A 22067-nucleotide genomic window follows, 5' to 3' on the forward strand; every position below is an offset into this window, starting at 1 on the left:
CTAAAGCTTTCCGGAAATGTTCAGTTCGAAAAGTCATATATTTTATATCATAGTTCCTTACAAACAGGCTGCACAATTTCAGCATAAATGACTTATTAAATGATTATTAAAAACAATTATCTCTTTTTAACAAATCACCATAGTTACATACGTATATGTAAAAATATTCTTCTGAGGTCTTTATTATAATATATATAAAATATAAAATCAAAATCAAATAACGTCCAGGGGAAAATGCCTTGCTTGAAATAAATGTAATAAAATTCATAATTTAAATTAAATTTCAGCAGTATTTGGAGGCTTAAATTGGATCTTTGTTTATAAATGTTTTCAATATGCCGTCCTTCTATTGTATAGCGTTGTATAGCGTTGTATAGTGTTTCCATGTTAGATGACATTTTACTCAGTGTAGGCTAAATTGTAATAGAAATGTGATAGCAATTATCTTTCACGCTAAAAAATATTGAAATGTAATAGTGGACAACGTAATGTCCAGGAAAAGACATGTTGAACTGATTTTTAAGTTGTATTATTATGTGTTTACTTTCATTCTATTTATTCATTTGTTTTTTGATACTTGAAAACATATAGTAGTGGCACGTTTTAAAAACATATTAAACTTTTAGGAGTTATTCAAAAATGTTAACTTAATACCTAAACAACACTTAACAACAACAACAACAACAACAACAATACTAAATGGATGTTGGATAAACCTGCATTAATGATTGTTTTATTCTGAAAGGAAAGCTCCGGTGTTTGTTTCTCTTTGTTATCGATGATTGACACTTCTCTGCTGGACGGCGCCGCCTGTGACGTCACTTAATTACATGCATGTATTTGGGGGAGAGCAGGAGAACTCACTTGTGAGGCCAAGTGGAGAGAAAAAGCAAAGACAGTCTCCTCTATTTAGTTTGTTTGTTTTATTGATGTTGACAGTATGACATTAGTTTTTGATTCGATTTATTTTGGCACAATAAAATACACAGAAATTAGAAAGATTAAAACAATAAATAAATATAGTGCAGGGAGAGTCAGAGATATCATTTAAAACCTCTCCCTAAATATAAAAGTTCACTGAATGATACAGAACGACATGTCTGGACGACAGTGAGTACAAATACAATATCATAACAGTCTCATATACAAAAACATCACTCAACTCCTATACACTAACAAACAGCACATTCATACGACCTGTATGTATTTATTATACTCTTGATATCATGGAGCATTGACCCTCATTTACAGTAATACTGAGTGGGAAGACAAAAGGGAAATTCAAAATGTATCTTAAACAATGTAGTTTTTTTGAAAGAACATTAATTAATGACAACAATTTGGCAGAATTGTATGACCAGACTGTAAAATATGACATTAGAACCAAAAAATGTAAATGGAAAAAAAAAGAAGAAAGAAAATAGATCACAGTTATATGAAACAGCTGCAACCAGATGTTGGAAGGTTTATGATCATAAAACATCCAAAGAGAGGAAGTGAGTTTAATTGAAGAGCGTGAGCTGCTGAGAAAGCAGTTTGTTTGTTTTTGAATTCAAAATTAATGCTACAGTGTGTAAATGTTCACCGCAAACAAACGTCTGTTACATTCAAATCATTTTTAAAGGAGTTCGCTGATTAATACTGATACTGATTAAGTGTCAGCTCCACACAACTCTGTGGGTCTTTGTCTGTGTAGAGCAGTGCGTTTTTTTCGTGTCTGTGGAGACACAGAGCGATGGCGGGGAAGGCGGAGGCAAAACAGCAGCCAAAGAAAGAGAAATAGAACTTTAGGTTAATGGATTAAGGTGATCATTTTCTATGTGACTGGTGAAGTCATATTGCTTGACGTTCTGGTAGTTTTCTCTCAGCTGAACACAGAAGGCAGTAGTTGCTTGTTTCCTGTCTGAAAATATAAGTGACACCTTGTTGTCAGTGAGACAGAGAAGAGAGAATCTTTTATGACGAGTGAACCTGCAGGTGATGAAGTTCACAGCTCACAGTGTCAGAAATCCTCATCCCAGTTGGAGCACGACTCCACCGACTCCACCGTGTAATCTCCACACGAGACACTGCTGTCCCAAGACGGCTTCATCTGAAACAGTGTAAACAGATTAAAACAAATAAAAATAAATACAGTTTATAATCTGGTTCAGTTATCACCAAACAAACAATAACATGTGCACTGTTCAGCTGGGAAGGTTGTTTTGTGCCTCATCTGTCAGTGCTCAACAATGAGCTGGACGAACATTTTATTCATGAATAAATTGTTGAAATCAGCTGAAAAATGTTTGTTGTTCCCTCTCTTTTCATTTCCAATGGGAGAAATCCCCAAAACGTGTTAAAAACAGCAACAAAAATGTGAATTTAAGCAAGAATGTCCTGAATAAACGTCACATTTTGATGTGTGAATTATTGAAATTGGCTGAAAAAAGTAAGTGGAAGTAGAAAAAGTAAAAATAAAAATAAAACCTGAAAGATCATAAATTAAAGCAACAATATCCCGAATGAGCCGCACATTTTGACGTACGAATTATTGGATTATTAATATTAGCTGAAAGTGTAGGAGGAGACAGAAACATTGTCTCTTGCCTTTGTTGTGCCCTCGCCATCATTTTTCTATGACAGAAAAGTTGCAGAAAAAGTTGACTATCTCAAAAAGAGGTTTTAATATTTAAAATTCAAGCAAAATTGTCCTGAACAAACTTCCCAGTTTGTATGAAAGTATGAATCATTGAAATCGGCTGAAAAATGTAGGAGGAATTGACTGTTTGCTTTAATATTTCAGGAGAGTGTAAAAATCTGAAGAACATATATAATTGAATTCAGAATTTGACGTATGATTTATTGAAATTGGCTGAAAAATGTAGAAGGAGACAGAAACATTGACCTTTGCTTTTGAGGAGAAAAAGCCTTTGGGAGAAAAGTTGCAATTGTGGGAAGAGCTTAAAGAAGTTGATCATTTTGATGTATAACATTCTTTTATATTAGGCACACACACACACACACACTTACATGTCATCTGCATATAAAGGTTGGATCAATCATTCTAATCCTGTCCTGAAATCAGCAGTTAATCCCTTTCTACTTGGCTATAAAGGTTCGCCCGAACAGGGACTTGAACCCTGGACCCTCAGATTAAAAGTCTGATGCTCTACCGTCTGAGCTATCCAGGCTCTTATGGAGTCAAAAGAAAGCCAAACATTCAAACAATGAGCAAACACCAGACATCAGTGGAGAGAAAAAAAACTCCCTTTTAACCAGAAGAAATCTCTGACAGAGCCAGACTCAAAGATGTGCAGTCATCTGCCTCACCCGGTTGTGGTGAAAGGAAAAATGGGGGACAGAGGAGAGGTGGGGGACCGAAAGGGGGGAGAGAAAGGGGAGGTGGAGACCAGTAGCAGATAAATAACACTTGTATTAAGTTATAAGTTTAGGAGGAGGTGACCAAAGCAATAATAAAATCGGAATCACTGACTCAGCATTCCCAACTCACGAGCCAAAATTCTGTCTTACTTTGGGAATGAGCGGTGGGTTCAGTGTTCGTCCACACAGTGCGTCCCAGTCGAATCCTTCGAACCATCTGAGTGAAAACAGAGAATCACACGTGTTTACTGAGCACAGCTCACTGAGCCCCAGTGTCTGAATATAAAATGCGTCTCCTCACTTGTGCCTCTGAATGTCCTTGGCCCCGTTTCTCCGAGCGCCCAGTCTCTGTGAGGGAGCGCTCCTTGGTGATGGAGCGTGAAAGAGACCGCACATAAATAAAGAAACAAATAAAGAAAGAAATAAGTAAACTGTGGAATAATTGGGAGGCGCTGTCATGCAGAGCGTGGTGTCGCAGCTCAGGTCAGGTCCAAATACACCAACTCGTCTCTGTTGGTGGACGGAGGAGGAGGAGGAGGAAAACAAAACCATTATTGTTTACTTCCACGTTATAATTCATCACCTGCACAGTTTCCTGATGAGACTGGAGGCGTTTTTGCTGATGGTCTTTGGGAAGTCGATGTGATCGATGCCACCGACGGTCGCAGTGAGAATCTTCATTGGGTCCGAGCCGCTGAACGGGAGCCTGGTGAGGGAGGAAAACACCAACCGTTATCCCAAGTAACTTGAAATAAAAGCGTATGAGAATAAGGATACTATTGAAAAAGTAAAAAAGGTGCACAAGAAAAACATTCTAAATCTTAGGAGGGCCTACCATGCCGTTAAATTCCACTAAATTACAATTCTAATCCACATGTAAGAATAAAATATCAAGTATTTCCATATGTTTCCATATTTATTTACCTCATAAACAGAAAACAGTAAATAGCTTTTGAACTTGAACTTTGTTTTTCGCTTCTCTAAACATCTACAGTATCAAACAACACGCTCTATATTATTAATACACTGACTTAATGCATATAAATATCAAAATTGGCAGTTCTCATCCCTCTCTGTAATAGTACAGAGTAAATAATAATGTTGTGCTGTGGTGCAGTGAAGACTCACCCACCGCTCAGCAGTTCAAACACAAACACGCCCAGTGACCACATGTCTGTGGAGACACCGTGGCCTCTGTTGAGGATGATTTCAGGCGACATGTAGCCCAGTGTGCCGCAGAATGTCCAGGTTCTCTTACCCATCTCTACCTTCTTTACACACCTGGAGCCACTCTACAAAAAAACAAAAAAAACATTCATATTTCACAGTTACCTTTAGTCAAACACAACAAAAAGGATCAAAATGTTTGAAGCAAATTGTCGCACCAGCTTGGCGTAACCGTGCTCGTCCAGGACGACGTTTTGAGGCTTGACGTCTCTGTAGACGACACCTCGACGGTGGAGAAAGGTCAAAGCTTCGACGACACACGCGGTGTAGAATCTGGTGCCGCATTCGTCCAAAAATCCTCTGAAACACAAACAGTGTTTCATTAGAACCTGTGATGATGCAGACCAACATCAGACCAGGGAAGGAAATCAACTTTTATAATGTAATTTAGGGGCATTTAGGATCATGGCAATTTTATCAAATGTTTCCTCTAGTAGAGTACACACAGTATCAGATTTAAACCTTTTTTAATACCACTTTTTCATTTCATACCCTGCATCACACCCTGGATAAAAACACAGCTGTAGAATTATAAATATCAGTTTATGATGACAAAACAAAGTGCCTTAAATCTGAGAAATACTTACTTGTCTTTAAGTAGACGGCACAAGTCCCCACCAAGACAAGCCTCTGTCAAAATGTACAGGCACTCAGAGTCTCGAAAGGTTTTATGGAACCTGGAATCAATAAAAATAAGATTTTCAGCCATTGGCAAATCATGTAAAGCAGTGGTTCTCCAATAGGAGTACAGGGACCTCCAGATTCATCTGTGATATACATATATATATATATATATATACATATATATATATATATATATAAATAATAATGTGATTGATACTATCTATCTATCCTCTACCTACCTACCTCCCTACCTACCTACCTACCTCCCTACCTACCTATCCATCTACCTATCTCCCTCAGTTGGATGAAGAGAAAGCACCTGACTATGAAAGGACAGTGAGCGTCCATTAGGATTCTGCTCTCTCTCAGGAAGTGCTCTCGTTGACCACTGTTGATAATCAGCTTCTTCTTAAGGACCCTCATGGTAAAAAGCCCCTTGACGTCGCTCTTTAGTTTTACCTGACAGAGGAAAAATCAATACACGACATTATAGAAACATGGGATCAGGAGTGGGCAGCAGCTCCAGGATCAAAGAGGGGGGAAGATCAGCTCATACCAGGTCTACGTGACCGAACTCTGCCGCTGCCGCCAGAGAACAGATGATGTGGAAATCACTTAAGGTGGAAGACAAGAGGACGCCGCTGCCCTTCTGCTCTGACCTGTTCACATGGAAACCTGGGGTGAGCTTTTCTACAGGTGCATAATAACATGTGCGTCTCATGGAAAATTAGAGTTGTGACGCTTCTCACTCTGCTTTGGAGTCGTGACTTTGATGCACATCAGGACTGCAATTAAACACCAAGCCGTCAATGATGTCTTTGAAGGTCCTGAAACACACAAGCAAGTGATATCTTTCCCAGTGGTTTTAATGCGGAGGCTGCTACAGGAATACAAAAATCACGTAAGGCGATCCGTCATCCGCGATAAACATCTGATTCTGAACAAACTAGTGACACCGCGTTCTAGCGCACGTTTAGCATCCAACACAGTACTTATTTGACTGTTTCATAACATAAAAACATCCACTTACTGTCTGTCTAATACCAAGCATGTAACAGGACCAGCAGCTACCACATTCACAGTCCAGATGTTCTCTCTAATGACAGATAAAACAAAAATAGTGTCAGTAAAAGCACAAAATCATAGATATCCTGCAGTTTACCAACATAAAAGCTACTGAATTAGTCAGAGTTCTCCTTCTTACCCGGCCAGAGCTTTTTCTCCAAACCAGTTTCCCTCTGAGAGTTTGGATAGAACTACCTGCTCCTCATTCCCGGGCTTCTTCTCTGTTACTTTCACCTGGTAGATCAAAAGAGCGAGTTGATGTAGAAGGATGAAGAGCAAAGTAATAAAGTGCCAAAGTCAATCGTCGCCATCATAAAGCGATCCCTGCGGCTGTGCCGACATTTTGTACTCCACTTGCTGGAGGCATTACTTTTTGAAAGCCTTGTTTCATCTGTGTGGGCATTAAAACCTCATACCTGGCCTTTGCTGATGACATAAAAAGTGTCTCCCGTGGCCCCCTGTCGGATGATGTAGTCTCCTTCAGTGAAGTGTCTCTGCGGAAGGCGAATGACAGAGCGTGAACAGAGAGAGATTAAAACATCCACCTCTCTTACGCACTGAGAGATGAATGCAGGATTAAGTCTGAAGCTGCCGTTGCACCTGTCTGTTAAACTAATGCAACACGAAGGAGGCTGGGAAATAGAAAATGCAGACTAATCGCCAGTAAACAATCATGTTTACACTCTTTCTCGCTCTGTGCTCACATAATCTATTGGCTGGTTTGTGTTTGTGTTTGAGTAACGAGGGGTGCTTACGCAATAGGTTTTAAGAACTTAATCTGTACCTCCTCCATGAGATCAGACAATTTAACGATGACATCCTCTGGCAATGACTTGAGGAAGGGAACGCTGTGGGAACAAAGATGATACACAGATGTTATACAATGGGAAACTACATTTGCAACTCAATTGTCTTCATGCTTGAACCTGTATGTTGATATTCAAGCTCTATTTCCCAAACAATACTGCTGTGGCGACATTGTGTTAGAACACAAAGGGGATCTCTGGGCCCGTTTCCATGTCGTGTCGAGTGTGTCGGTCCGGCGTTCACCTGCTGAGCAGCTCCATTGAATGAGAAAGGCTATCGAGACCACTCTGCATAAGTATGGTGTGGTAGCTCTTGGAATCGATAACCCATAGCTTGCTGTCCACTTGTGCTGCAGAGACGGAGGAAGTAATAAAGGTTGCATCAGTGACACTTGGGGGCTCAGGTGGAGGCAGGAAACAACAAGCAGGGACTGAAGCAGCCCTAAGTGACAGGTGTGATCTGTGATGGATGAGGATGGACAATGCAGGAACACGGAAGGAATTGAGACGATGATGTGTCACTGAATGCCAAAGGACAGATTCTGTGATTGAGCAGAGCCGTCGCAACGGGGTAGGAAAACTAGACAATTGCCTTGGGCACCGGGTTGGGGGACCCAAGGGGGAATCGGGTCACTGCAGAGAACACTGCAACATAAGGTTTGCTTGTTGTCAGAGTCTAGAATCTGTGCTCGTGGTGTGTTGCAATGCATATCAAATTGCCATAAAAATAAATGCTTTGTAGCGTGTGTATCGTCAGTGCCGCGGAAGTGCCCGCAATTCTTTTGCACTCTCTTGTTTTAAAACGGTAAACGACAACAGCTCAAACTATTCGTATTTTTTAAGTTCTCATCCTTGCATTAAAGAGTAGCAGTTATTCTCGGCTCTCTATGATTTTCAATGTACAGTGCCTTGAGATAATCCTGGACCGTATCCATATCCGTTTTACCGACTGATTGGACTATTGACACTATACTGCCCCCACGATTTCTGGTGGTATTGTTCCATTTCGTCCATCATCGCCATCTCTTACGACGTGCATAATGACGGATGAAATAAACACACAAGTATGGATGACAGGCTCCATCCGTCTCCATCTTTTGGGCCCAGTATAAATGGGCCTTTAGTGTTCCCAGAATGCTAGGAAGGACCCAACTTGAAAGGGTACTCGCTCTTTTTTTTTGAGATGATGCTCATTGTGCTCGTTGTAAAAACAGAGAAGAAGAACAATGTCAATTGGGTTCCAGAGAGGTAAGGGTCTTTGCATATGTTATAAAAAGGTTGCCATCTTCTATGAAAAATGGCTCATAAACCTCTCAAGGAAAATTTCACCTTTTCCACTGACAATAAATCACTCAGCCAAGAGGTAGTAGAATTTGGGCTTTTCAACTACAAGAGAATACATTTGCGGGCTATGAGAGACGCAAAAGCCGCAACCTCAGAGTTTTCCTCTGTGAGATCAAATGGAGTGTGAGGTACTTCAAAGATGGCTGTCAATGGACAGGGTTTCAAGATAATACTGTATTAAGGGCTTCTCTCAAAATGTGACCAGAAATGTGTTAATTTGGGATAAGAAAAGAGTATGATCTGCCGGAGACAAACTGCAAATTTAATAAGCGCCCAGTAAAACATATAAATGTTCATCTTCACAAAAGACTTTTAATATAAATCTAATCTCCCTCACTGTAATCAACCACATTCATAACCAAGCTTGTAAATTAATTATGACTCATATTGATTGGTTCACTAAGACTTTCTTCTGTTGGAATTAAATGTCCTCTAGACAGTCTAATTAGATCTGATAATATGGTGCAGCCTTGATATCTCAGTTCCCCCATTTCGATTTACCCCACTGGTTTTCACTCGGGCGCCAAATGACACACATTCCATGGCCATTTTCGTTTTATGTGAATGGAGAGCGCTCTGAAAATTACAGTTTTGTGACAATTTCTTTGGCGTGTCCTCGAGGACACCCCGCACCTTTATTACTGTCACAATGAAAGAGTCCACGCAAGAATCAACAGCTGTACTGGTGCTTTTAGACACAACAATGGGAGAAAAAAGTAATTTCGGGTTAGGAAGGAGATAAACACGGTCAGCGGGGAGCAGAACCAAAGAGATGGACTGACGGAAAACGGAACAAAAGACAGCAGACTGCCGCCACAAGCTGAGCTTTTTCACTGCAGAGCAGTCATATACAGAGAGGTGTGGAACGGTGCAGTGGAAAAGGCCACCAGGTCACAAGATAAAGGGAGCAGTATAAAGGGAATGAGATGCTCGGGGCCCAAACATGGCAAATAAACCAGTTTTTTTTTTTCTCTATTCTAAATGATTCCATCTTTTTTTTTCGCTGCCTTTTTATCTGTGAAACCAGGTCAGATGCAAGTGGTGATGGCTGAGAACATTTTCCCTCAGGACTCTCTGTGATCAGACACTGGAAGGAAAGGATAGCACACTCTCTCTTTTCAAGGCTAACATCACAAGTATATATCTGTATAGATGGCAAGTTAAAACTGTACTGAATAGAAAATGTCTGATTCATTCATACCTAGGGCAAGTTCCAAAACAACCAGATTCATATCTATCTTTGTTGAAAGGATCAATCTTTTAATATATTACTTTTCCTGTATCCTTTGTGCAAATTCTGACTGTTGCCCAATAGTTTTTCATGACCACAAACACAGCTGAGTAAAACCAGAAACTCAAAACATTCACATTTGGTGTCTGCTCCAGTGGACAGTTTAGTTTCTTTTGTGTCCTCTATTGTTGTGGCAAAACAATATCACTGTTGTCTTCCTCTGATTAGCAAAAAGGGCACAGATGCAGGCCAAGCTGTGCCCACAACGCCCTCTGCTGGGCAACTTGGTGAAAACTGTCTGATGAACTTCTAGGGTGTATAATTTTAACTGGACAGGTTTTTGAGTGTGTTTTTTTTTGTGGTCACATTTACGTTTATTCCCTACTACTAGGGAATATTCATAGTGATGCACCAGGTTTGGGAGGTTTACAATTTAGCAAACCTTTCTTTAATAACCAAGCAAAATTGATAGATACACAGAAATGTCTCTCAGTGACTCGATGTTGATGTTGAACCCTAGCACACTTTCCTATAGTCTGGAATATAGTCTGCATACTTCTCATTACCATAACTCCTAGACCAGTTTGTGATAGCTAGAAAATTAAAAAAACTATGGACTGGCCAGGGTGTGACCCCGCCTTTCATCCTATGTCAGCTGAGATTGTCACAGCGCCCTCATGTGGCGGATAAAGCAGTAGAAGATGGATGGATGGATACCGGTAAGCAGAGAAATAGAGCTTTGTGCCCATATACTTGACATTAGTGTAGCCTTCAGGACTACTGCGGAATGACCGTCCAATCACAGACAAGATTCACCAGCGCGTCACACATCTGTGACATCTGCTTGATGTTTTCAGATGAAGCAGTGTATAAATAATGCTCCATCGTGTTCCACTGCTCTGGCGGGGTAAGAGCAAATCAACAAAGAGAAAAAAAAGTTACGCACTGCGGGTTTAAACCTCAACCGTCTCTGGTCGTGTTGTTTGTAAATACTGGTGAAAATTCAGCTGCCATATACTGGACTGCAGGGAGGAGACGTGGTCGCCCGCTGCTTTGCTTTTTTTTACGCAGACATGTTTATAATTCCACACATCTCTGAGAATACACTTTGAAGCTGTGATGTTGTCTAAGATATCAAAAGGTCTTTGTAAAATTCAGCAGATGTCCTCCAGCCTCCCTACCTGAGACAGAGGAGGTGTGGTTGCAGTTGTATAGGAGGGCCAGCTCTCCAAACATGTCTCCCGGCTCAACAGTGAACAGCCACGCTTCATCTTTTGTCACCTCCAGCCTCCCCTCTGTCGATAGAGACACACAGTCAGTGCACGTATAAGCAACACATACACACACACACACACACACACACACACAACTGTTGTTTTGTGTCACAAAGTGCTGGCACTGAGGAGAAAGTGTCCACAGGCTGAGATGTTCTGCACTCACAGCACATTATTCTAACCACCCCTGACATTTCGTCAGGAAACGTGGCTGTAAGTCGGGTGTTATTCCCACATGTGGATTTTCTGGTCTTGCCCAAACATGCAAGTGTTACACCACTGAACCCGAGACCATGTGTCTGCTTATCTAACAATACTGAGAGCCAGCAGTGTAGGCTGGGCAATAATTCAACAACAATACATATTATGATGTCATTTTTAGGGGTGGGAATCAGTATCGGTCTGATACTGGTCACAAAATCAATGGATCGGATATCAGATAAAAATATAAAATCCAATACAATCCAATAATCCTATAAATCACATGCTACACTATGCATCAGTCATGTTTGGGCTGTTTTTCTTTTTGGGAGGACAATATTTGTTTTTTAAATGACCCAGCACAAATGTGTCGTTATCATGAATAAATAAATGGTCTAAAATTACTGTATCGGACTAATATCGGTATCGGTAGACACTCGATTTGGTGATATCGGTATCGGACACAACGAAAAGTGGTATCGTCCGATCCCTAGTCATTTTCTATCAATAGTGAAACAATATGGATCTGTTAGTGGGGAAGTGGATAACACTGTTGCCTCACAGTAAGAAGGTCATCAGTTCAAATCCTTTTGGTGTGGAGTTTGCAAGTTCTACATGAAACAGCAATTTCATCCAGAATTCAGAGCCTTTATTCTGAAAAAAATATGACTTGATTCAAAGAGATTTGACAATTAACTGACGTGTGTTTGGTTTGGTTGTTTGTCTCTATGTGGCCCTGTGATGGACTGGTGACCTATCCAGGATGTACCTTGCTTTCGCCCTATGTCAGCTGGGATTGGCACCAGCGACCCCCATGACCCTCATGTGGAGGATAAAGCAGTAGAAGATGGATGGATGATGTAATGAAGAGCTAAGTTTGAAGAAATTTTATGAGAATACAGCCGTAATGTTAAAAAAGTTTAAAAACCTATATTCTCTTATAATTGTGACTTTATTCTCATAATATTAAAACTTAATTCTCATAATATTACAACTTCATTCTCATAATATTACTTTATTCTGAAAAGATTACGACTTTATTCTCGAAAGATTACAACGTTATTCTCATAAAAAAGTGATTTTATTCTGAAAAAAATTACGTTTATTCTGATAATATTGTGACTTTATTCTGATAATATTGTGACTTTATTCTCATAATATTACAAATGTATTCTCATAATATTAGGACTTTATTCTCAAAAGATTACGACTTTATTCACATAATATTTCGACTGAAAAAAATCTTCAGTTTGGTCCTAATACTCGTCATACAAGACAAACAATGAACAAGAAAACTATTTGATCATGATAATGTATTTGGCCTCTTCATCCAGTCCAAATCGCACAGTTCATTGCACAGTTCACAATTGCATAAGTTCAAACCAAGCATTTCATCTGACTTTTCTCGAGCATAACAACGTACTCATAGTTTTAATTTAAGAGTTGAGTTTGCTCGAGTGTGATTAGCAGCTGTTAGGAGGGAAATGATTCACCTTCTAAAACATACGCCTGGGCCCCGCTGGTCCCCTCCTGTATGACAAAGCAGCCTTGATTGATGGTGGTGGGATACATGCAGGTTATAATGGCAGCAATTTCTCCTTCTCCAAGGTTCTTCAACAAGTCGTTTTTCAAAAGCGCAGCCTGAATCAGCCTCTGAGACCTGGGGGACGGAAGTAGAGATGTTATTGATGTAACATTTAAGGCCATACAGAAGAATTCCAAGTGTTTATTTCAATATTTTAGAGCAGTTTGCTGAACATTTCAGATAACATGTTTGAGTTGGAGCGGAAGGGAACACTGTGTGCACACACTTACGCCTGAGTTTTGTCACAGCTTCTCTGTGAAAGCACGACAAGAGTCACTGGGTCTGGACTGAAGGGCTCAGAAATGATTGTTTTCCTCTTGGCTCTCTGTCTGTCCTCGCATGGAGCTACAGGACCAAGAAAAAGATGCATAATAAGACTCAATTTTCTGCTCAGGTTTGGGGGTCTGTGCTCTGAGACGTGACATTTAAAAGCAGCAGCGTCTGCTGTACCTGTACAGACGGCAGACGGTCCTGGGAGGGACACCGTGGCTCTGTAACGATCCAGTTCGTCCTGCAGTCTGCGAATGAGTTCGTCCTTGGCGTCCAACTCCAGCTCCAGCTCGTCTATCAGTGTGTCCCTCTGACGGAGCTCCTCGATCTTCAGCTGCAGAGCAAACTGGAGATCCCGGAGTGTACCCATCACCTGCAAACACCAGCTTTGACAAGGTGGAGGAGGTTCAAATGAAATGGGGTCAGCATACAGTATAACAGTATATACTGCATATCCAACCAAGAATAATCATCATTGCATTTTTTTTTAGCTTTTAGATTGTCTTGATTTTTTTATTGTCACTGATACCTTCTTTCTTACACTTTCCCTTTTTTTTTCAGGTGTACCAGTGTCTCTTATTCCTATTCTATAACAATATCCAATTGGTATATTGAATTGGTGTTGTTGTTGTTGTTTAAAGTGTGTTTAAGTATTGTTTTTTTTTTACGAAAAAAAAGAAGAAACTCCGACCATAAACACATAAAACATAATGTTCATGCATATAGAGCTTCATAGATAACATATAACATATTCACATAATAAATATTTTTCCTGATTATCATCCTTGTCATCGTTGCAGCACGTGCTAAATATTCATCAATTCAAACCTGTTCTACATCACACCTGTGTTTACAAACAGTCATATCAGAATAAATCATCGGGATTATAATCTCAAACATCACTCACCACCTGCAGCAGACTCTGTGTGTGTGTGTGTGTGTGTGTGTCCACAGCAGCAGCAGCAGCAGTTCGGCGGTGGACAGTTTCTCCTCCGCTCCTCCGACAGTCAGGTGCGGATCTTCTCCATCATCATCATCATCACCGCCTGAGGAGTCATAGTCACACACACACACACAGAGAGAGAGAGAGAGAGAGAGAGAGGGAGAGAGAGAGGAGCTGTGAGCGCAGACACCAGCCGCTCACGTGACCCAGACAGTGAGGAGCGAGTGATGAGGAATGAACGCGCGCGTGGACCAGTCTGGTCTCATCTGATCCCAACTGGGTCAACAGAGAGTCCGTGGAGACAGACAGACTGATAGAATGTACTGTAGGTGAATCTGATCACAGTTCATGAACATTCATCATTTCACAGACAAATATTTTCTCTGTGTGTATTTTAATGTCAGTCAAAGTGTGAAGAGAATACATTTAAATAAAGAAATGGAACCTGTCCCACATGAGATTCTTAAAAAGCCTAGAACACAAAGCATTTAGGCTGTTTTTTTGTTGGTTTTTTACATTACTATGTTAAAACGTTTATAAAAATGTGCAATATAGAGTATCTTATATCCTTTTTTACAGCACAACCTAGAGGCAATCTCATTCAAACATATATTTTTCACCAACTATAAAAACTACGGAAGAGTGTTCGGGCCACATGTAAAAAAATGTTTTGGAAAGACAGAAGAAAATATAACAAATCAGCATGAATTCTGAGATTAAATCATGTCCGTAACCTCAGAATTCTGACTTGTTCTCAAAATTAAGTGTGCTCCCTTTTCCTTCAAGGACCTTCATGACTTCACAATTATTACCACAAAATGGCAGCAGTATAGCGAGCATTTCCTAACCGGGCTGGATTCTTTGAATACATCAACACTCTGTGGACCCTGTAGAATATTTGAATTTACAAGGTTTTTTGAATGCATCTTCTAGCTCCTCCTGTGGACCAAGACTACTTCTGCACAATTATTGCAACTTACATTTTTTTTTTAACATTTGCAATATAAAATGAATCATAACTTTGACTCAACAAAACAAAATGAGACAAAAAAAACGCATTTTGTGAAGCCTGAATATGTGACCTACAAGCACACACCCCCAGGATGTCCATATAAGGAGTTGTGTATTAATCCCATGGCAATTTATATCGAGGGTGAGCATTAAGGGTCAATGTCCGAAAACAGAGATTGATCATCACCAAATTTTTTATGGACACCTCTTGTCATGCCCACTTTCACCTCTCCAAAAATCTGGAAACTTTGGTGATGATTGATCGCTGTTTTCGTACATTAGGCTAGCTAGAGTGGATGCAACGTTGTTAAATCATTTAAAGAGGCTGGGAATCTCCTCTCTGCAGCTATATACATATATATACACACTGCATATACACAAGATATGTGTGTACATATATGTCAAGTAGTGATGTGACGTTCCGTTTCGAGGCTTCGAAGCGTGTGCCGAGTAGGGGAGGGGGCGTTTCCGCGATGCGCGTATCGAGGCTTGCTTCATTTAGGGGAGGAGCCAAAAATGATGACGTCCGAAGCCTCGCTGCCCTGCTGTACCACGTGATTGCTTCGTGAAGTGGTTCAGATTTTGCGCGAGGTTTTACAGCTATATAGACCCCTCAGGCTCCATTCAAAGTGTGGGTTTTTGAAGGAGAGTTGCCGTCAGTTGAGAGTTTGGATAGAGTTTGGAGAGTTTGGATACTAGAGTTTGGATAGCGTTTATATAGTTTGGAGATAGTTTGGAGAGTTTAGGGAGAGAGAGATTTAGGAGAGGAAGGAGAGTAGGATAGGTGATATAGGATGGAGCCAGCGAGGCTCATCATTGTCCAAGTTACACAAGCCTAATCTGTGCCCTTTTCCTAGTTCCACAAGCACTTTCACTGTCCTCTGCCTGATTACGCCCATGCCATTTTCCGAAAATCACTGCACAACCTGCCATATTATGATATTACCATTTTGGGAAGATTTACCCACACAGAATACATTCAAAAAATGTGTTAAACACATATGTACAGAAATGATTTGGTCATACATTTTTTGTAATTCATAGTCATTTCTAACAGACACAAAAATTCAATTCATCACACATTATGTGGTTCAAATACAGCTGCCTGTGATTATACACTTGGCCAGTAGGTGGTTTCGTGTGCACATGAAGCTTCGAAAATGAACCCTTTCTCGAACCAATTGGCTCAAGGGGTTCAATGCCTCATGAGGCTTCATCTCACCATCACTAATGTCAAGCCTGTTGACACTGCACACAATGGTGTGTTTTTTCAGCAAAGTACAGTATATTCATGTGTGTACTATACTACCATGGTTGCCACAGTAACCTACATACGATCAAAGGAAGGCTGGGGGCGGGACTGAGGTCTGTCCCTAGGCGCCTTGTTTAGCAATCTACTGACATCTTCAAAATGTCTCGTCCAAACTGTCAAAGTACTGTACACACTGGTGTCGTTAGTAAGTCGCCTAACAAGTCTGAAGCCTACTCCACAGCTATACAAAGGATATTAATTCAATATTAGGCTATAGCAGGAACATCTAAATATTTGCCATGATTTGTTTAATTGGGCCCCGCGAACCTCCTTGGGGCTCGTCCTCCACATGGCCAGTAGGTGGCGGTAGTCTCTCCTTGAGGCCGCAGCAGGACAGGTTGTCCAGTCGCTGCAGAAGAAGATGGCCCTTTGACAAACGAACACCCTCATGTACTAAACCTAAAAGTAACGACACGAGCGGAGTTTAACCTTTACGCGTAGTTTTGTGAGGTTGTGGTTTAGTTTAGAGTGTTAGTGTCAAAATGATCCTGACCGTAAAACCGCTTCAAGGGAAGGAATGCAGCGTGCAGGTAAGTTAAGCACCGTCAGCGAGCCGGTCAGCTAACTGCTAGCTCCCCGACGCCAGCCTTTATAGAGAGCGTATGGTTAGCGGTGGTCATATCGTATGCTAAGCTAATTGCCATGAGAATGGAGCTGCCACGCACAACATATTTATATAATTGCAGTTATCGGATTAGAACCAGACAGATTATTGTGTAGCACAACGCAAGTTTTGTTTTTTTCGCTGACAAATCGTCGCCCAGGGATGAATCGACATGGCTGTAGCTAGCATGCTACGCTAGTTTAGGCTTAGCCACTCAAGTGACTTGCAGGAAAGAGCACAGTTAATAATGATGTAGGTTTAATGTGTTTTAAAGTATTGGACGGGATTGCTTATCATAAAACTAGTAGCTAGCATTATTGGGTTTTTCGTAGGGCTGCATCTAACGATTTTTCTCACGATTGTTTTATCGTTTAATCGAGTACTTGTTCGGTCAGTAAAATGTCAGAAAATGTTGATCGTTGTTTCCCAAACCTGGAGCATGATGTTCTCGAATGTCTTGTTTTGTCCACAAACCAAAATTGGCTTGGCAGTCTCTCTAAAAGTTATTTATTGTTGAAGTTATTTACCATCTGATTTGTATTTGAACACCAAGCCTCATCTGCATTTATGTACGACAGTCCATTTCTCAGTAGTTATTTTGTGTTGAGCTAATCCTCTAAGGCTGCATAGCAGTAGGAAAACATTATATAAACCATAACTTTGTTGAATATTATAATCACAATTTGACTTGCAGTAAATGCACAACATAGACTTGCTACTAAAGTAAACCCTTGACAATGAGAAGCCTGTGTAGACACTTAAAAAAGTAAAAAAAATTCTTAAAAAAGTAAAAAAAATTCTTAAAAAATTCTCAACACCTCGTAAAAGTAACAATCCTGTAAAAGTAATGGAATTTACATTTATGTGTAAGTATCTGGTGTCAGTATCTCAGCATATAGACCTAACATTTCAGTATTTGCATTCATTGTGAATTTTAACCCATAAATTGTTGATGGATAATTATGCACTTTGTTGTCACGCTAAATCTTTCAAATATTACATGGAGCCCAGCTGTAATAACCACATGCATCTGTTGAAAGATACATAAATAAAGTGGACTGATTATTATGTTTCTGTATCCCCATATTCACACTAATACAATAATATATATGTGAATCATTGATCCTAGTATTGTGTGTGTGTGTGTGTGTTTATATTGCTATGATGGTGCTTTTGATGTGCCGTGCAGCCCTTATATACTCCTCCACACTTTGATTAGAGACTGATGTCTAGCTGTAGCTTTTAATAACATGTGTGGTTACTTAATATTTTTTTGTAGGTGACTGAAGATGAAAAAGTTGCCACAGTGAAGGAGCTTGTGTCCGAACGTCTCAACATTCCTGCAAACCAGCAGCGGTTGCTCTACAAAGGAAAAGCTCTCGCAGGTAGATATGTCAAATAAATGTCTCATCCGTTTTGAAGATGACTGTTAATTATAGATCCCTTGCTAAATATGTAATGGTTGCATACTTTATTGCCTTCATTAGATGAGCACAGACTGAGTGATTACTCCATTGGACCAGAGGCTAAACTGAATCTGGTGATCCGTCCAGTGGGGGAGAGGAGTGCAGCTTCAGGAATGGCCACCAGCAGCAGCAGCAGCAACCTACATGGAGGAGTGTGGCAGACTGTGTCCACAGTACTTGCGAGACACTTTAGTCCAGCAGATGCAGCTAAAGTCCACGAACAGCTTATAAAGGTATATGCACCAGCTTAGACATTATAATCTGATCAAATCTTAATAAGTACGTACTTTTCCATGTTGACATGTGGTTGCTGAACAGATTAACACCAATCTTGCTTTTCATTGAAGGTCCAGTGTGTAAGGGAAAATTATTTTCATTTGGTAGAAAAGGGTTAATTAAAAGACGGCATACAGCAAACCACATTCAATACCTGCACTATGCAGGAAGTACTGGGGGTTAGTAGGTGCATCTCTCCCATTGTATAGACCAACTGCTTTCTGTAGTAATAAAGAATACTGAATGGAAAAAAGGGGCGTTTATATCACAATGACGATTATTCTGCTTAGTACTTGGCTACCTGTCCTGCTGCATCCTCAAGGAGACATTACCACCACCTAGTGGCCATGTGGAGGACGACACTTTAACAATTAGGCAAATATTTAGTTTTTCCTGCTATAGCCTAAGGTTTGACATCACAAGTATTGATTTTTTTGTATTTCATTGATTACACAAATGTTGTGTTGCTTCCTCATAGTGCAGTAGTTTGTAGCTTACTTGGGGTTTGAATTGCGACCATGTTAATATTCAGTACATTTACATGCACAGTTTAATCGATCAAAGGCTGTAGTCTGACTATCTAAGGCAATCAGACAACCTGCCGAGTATACATGTGGAGGAGAAAATCTGCATGAAAAAAGGTCCTAGTCTCGTAAGTTGTGATTTAAGGTTTGAGAATGGCTGCCCTATGCTATTGTTTCTCTGCTACAGCTACTGTATACATACATATATATGTATATACGTATATGTGTATATATGTGTGTATGTGTGTATATACATACATATACACTACCGTTCAAAAGTTTGGGGTCACCCAAACAATTTTGTGTTTTCCATGAAAAGTCACACTTATTCACCACCATACGTTGTGAAATGAATAGAAAATAGAGTCAAGACATTGACAAGGTTAGAAATAATGATTTGTATTTGAAATACGATTTTTTTTATCTCAAACTTTGCTTTCGTCAAAGAATCCTCCATTTGCAGCAATTACAGCATTGCAGACCTTTGGCATTCTAGCTGTTAATTTGTTGAGGTAATCTGGAGAAATTGCACCCCACGCTTCCAGAAGCAGCTCCCACAAGTTGGATTGGTTGGATGGGCACTTCTTGCGTACCATACGGTCAAGCTGCTCCCACAACAGCTCAATGGGGTTCAGATCTGGTGACTGCGCTGGCCACTCCATTACCGATAGAATACCAGCTGCCTGCTTCTGCTCTAAATAGTTCTTGCACAATTTGGAGGTGTGTTTAGGGTCATTGTCCTGTTGTAGGATGAAATTGGCTCCAATCAAGCGCTGTCCACTGGGTATGGCATGGCGTTGCAAAATGGAGTGATAGCCTTCCTTATTCAGAATCCCTTTTACCCTGTACAAATCTCCCACCTTACCAGCACCAAAGCAACCCCAGACCATCACATTACCTCCACCATGCTTAACAGATGGCGTCAGGCATTCTTCCAGCATCTTTTCATTTGTTCTGCGTCTCACAAACGTTCTTCTTTGTGATCCAACACCTCAAACTTGGATTCATCCGTCCACAACATTTTTTTCCAGTCTTCCTCTGTCCAATGTCTGTGTTCTTTTGCCCATCTTAATCTTTTTCTTTTATTGGCCAGTCTCAGATATGGCTTTTTCTTTGCCACTCTGCCCTGAAGCCCAGAATCCCGCAGCCGCCTCTTCACTGTAGATGTTGACACTGGTGTTTTGCGGGTACTATTTAATGAAGATGCCAGTTGGGGACCTGTGAGGCTTCTCTTTCTCAAACTAGAGACTCTAATGTACTTATCTTCTTGCTCAGTTGTGCAACGCGGCCTCCCACTTCTTTTTCTACTCTGGTTAGAGCCTGTTTGTGCTGTCCTCTGAAGGGAGTAGTACACACCGTTGTAGGAAATCTTCAATTTCTTAGCAATTTCTCGCATGGAATAGCCTTCATTTCTAAGAACAAGAATAGACTGTCGAGTTTCAGATGAAAGTTCTCTTTTTCTGGCCATTTTGAGCGTTTAATTGACCCCACAAATGTGATGCTCCAGAAACTCAATCTGCTCAAAGGAAGGTCAGTTTTGTAGCTTCTGTAACGAGCTAAAGTGTTTTCAGATGTCTGAACATGATTGCACAAGGGTTTTCTAATCATCAATAAGCCTTCTGAGCCAATGAGCAAACACATTGTACCATTAGAACACTGGAGTGATAGTTGCTGGAAATGGGCCTCTATACACCTATGTAGATATTGCACCAAAAACCAGACATTTGCAGCTAGAATAGTCATTTACCACATTAGCAATGTATAGAGTGTATTTCTTTAAAGTTAAGACTACTTTAAAGTTATCTTCATTGAAAAGTACAGTGCTTTTCCTTCAAAAATAAGGAAATTTCAATGTGACCCCAAACTTTTGAACGGTAGTGTATATGTATATACGTATATGTGTATATATAATTTGTGTCATGTTGAAAATGCATACTTTGGTTAAACTGACATGTGTCACTAATCATTCTTTGCATTTCTTCAAGGATTATGAACGTTCACTTAGGCAACTTAGCCTCGATGACATCGAGCGCTTGGCAGGAAGACTCCTTCACCCGGACGGCGAAGGCATGGACACTTCATACATGGACTAAGAATATCTACCTGTACTTCGCTTTTTTGTGAATGTCTTTTTTTAAGAGGCGCTCAGTGCCCTGAATGCACCTAGCAGCATGTAGAGTGTGAAGCGTGGAAAATACCGTTTGAGTTTTCTTGCACAGAACGGCTGGTGTGAGCTTAGTCAGTGTCCGAGTCAACACGGATAACGACTGTCTCGGCAGTAGGGCTTCTCTTATCCACGACCAAAAATAACAGTTGGATAAGACCAAGTGACTTTGATGTCTCAGTCAGGACACAAGACCTTATCGTTTAATATTTATACACAAAGGAGTCCATTCATGCTGTTTGTTTCATGTGATGTCTGGCTGCTGCAACTCCCAGGGAACACTAACGTCGACTGGAGGGTATTTGTTAATCATGCCTGCGTTGGATGATGATGCAAAAGTTACACGTGTTTTATCCCGCATCTATTTGACTGTCATTGTATGATTTGTAAATATCTTTGTATATACCTACATTAAAACAGGAAAAATACAAAAGATATTGATGTTGCTTCTTCAATGCCTTTGACTGTCAGTTTCCAATGATGAGTAGATGGTGTACTAGCTTCCAGTTATATGTAATCTGTTTTAATGTGGATATTAATATTGTATCAAGCTATCTGTCTCCATCTCTTTATATGTCTGATGGGGAAAGTGCCTAATGAAATGTCAGATAGTGCATGTGGCTTCTGTAGATGAAGTATCCAGATTCTCGTAAACTTAAAACCTTTTTAAGACGGGGGGGAAAAAAGTGTATGAGTGGCTCTTTTTCCTGACCGTACTATGATGTGATTTTAAGTGTATCATGTTTATTTTCCTAGCTAAGTAATTCCGGTATTTTG

At 40.3% G+C, this 22067-nt stretch overlaps 2 protein-coding genes and 1 non-coding gene across 4 annotated transcripts; 1 reads left to right on the forward strand and 2 right to left on the reverse strand.

Annotated features, from left to right (window-relative positions):
- Nucleotides 1-926: 926 nt before the first annotated feature.
- On the reverse strand, nucleotides 927-14026 carry prkg1l (protein kinase cGMP-dependent 1, like). Of its 2 annotated transcripts, XM_058635258.1 has the most exons (21): nucleotides 13898-14026; nucleotides 13171-13376; nucleotides 12951-13065; nucleotides 12629-12795; nucleotides 10842-10955; nucleotides 7330-7435; nucleotides 7064-7127; nucleotides 6696-6773; nucleotides 6419-6513; nucleotides 6245-6310; nucleotides 5964-6041; nucleotides 5771-5873; nucleotides 5534-5673; nucleotides 5178-5267; nucleotides 4749-4890; nucleotides 4492-4655; nucleotides 3947-4069; nucleotides 3665-3727; nucleotides 3514-3580; nucleotides 1999-2092; nucleotides 927-1903 (listed from the first exon to the last, which is right to left on the reverse strand). In XM_058635258.1, exons 2-20 carry the CDS (start codon nucleotides 13358-13360, stop codon nucleotides 2003-2005), a joined length of 2055 nt encoding a protein of 684 aa, XP_058491241.1. In that variant the 5' UTR covers nucleotides 13361-13376; nucleotides 13898-14026; the 3' UTR covers nucleotides 927-1903; nucleotides 1999-2002. The 2 variants fall into 2 exon arrangements, with proteins under 2 accessions (XP_058491241.1, XP_058491240.1); XM_058635257.1 differs by having other exon boundaries at nucleotides 927-2092.
- On the reverse strand, nucleotides 3101-3173 carry trnak-uuu (transfer RNA lysine (anticodon UUU)). Its single transcript has one exon. It is a non-coding gene; the product is annotated as a tRNA-Lys (tRNA).
- Nucleotides 14027-16574: 2548 nt separating the features above from the next.
- On the forward strand, nucleotides 16575-21725 carry ubl4a (ubiquitin like 4A). Its single transcript, XM_058635846.1, has 4 exons — nucleotides 16575-16786; nucleotides 18140-18245; nucleotides 18348-18559; nucleotides 21112-21725. Exons 1-4 carry the CDS (start codon nucleotides 16739-16741, stop codon nucleotides 21217-21219), a joined length of 474 nt encoding a protein of 157 aa, XP_058491829.1. The 5' UTR covers nucleotides 16575-16738; the 3' UTR covers nucleotides 21220-21725.
- Nucleotides 21726-22067: the final 342 nt, after the last annotated feature.

The sequence above is a fragment of the Solea solea genome, chromosome 8 (genome assembly GCF_958295425.1).
Source record: "Solea solea chromosome 8, fSolSol10.1, whole genome shotgun sequence".
Classification (NCBI taxonomy): Eukaryota; Metazoa; Chordata; class Actinopteri; order Pleuronectiformes; family Soleidae; genus Solea; species Solea solea.

Coding starts and splice junctions, on each gene's coding strand:
- prkg1l (XM_058635258.1), bottom strand. CDS start 13,360: ATGGGTACACTCCGGGATCTCCAGTTTGCTCTGCAGCTGAAGATCGAG. Junction 4,891..5,177: donor TGCCGTCTACTTAAAGACAA/GTAAGTATTTCT, acceptor TTTGTGTTTCAG/AGGATTTTTGGACGAATGCG. Junction 3,581..3,664: donor AAGGACATTCAGAGGCACAA/GTGAGGAGACGC, acceptor GTTTTCACTCAG/ATGGTTCGAAGGATTCGACT.
- ubl4a (XM_058635846.1), top strand. CDS start 16,739: ATGATCCTGACCGTAAAACCGCTTCAAGGGAAGGAATGCAGCGTGCAG. Junction 16,787..18,139: donor GGAAGGAATGCAGCGTGCAG/GTAAGTTAAGCA, acceptor ATTTTTTTGTAG/GTGACTGAAGATGAAAAAGT. Junction 18,560..21,111: donor TCCACGAACAGCTTATAAAG/GTATATGCACCA, acceptor CATTTCTTCAAG/GATTATGAACGTTCACTTAG.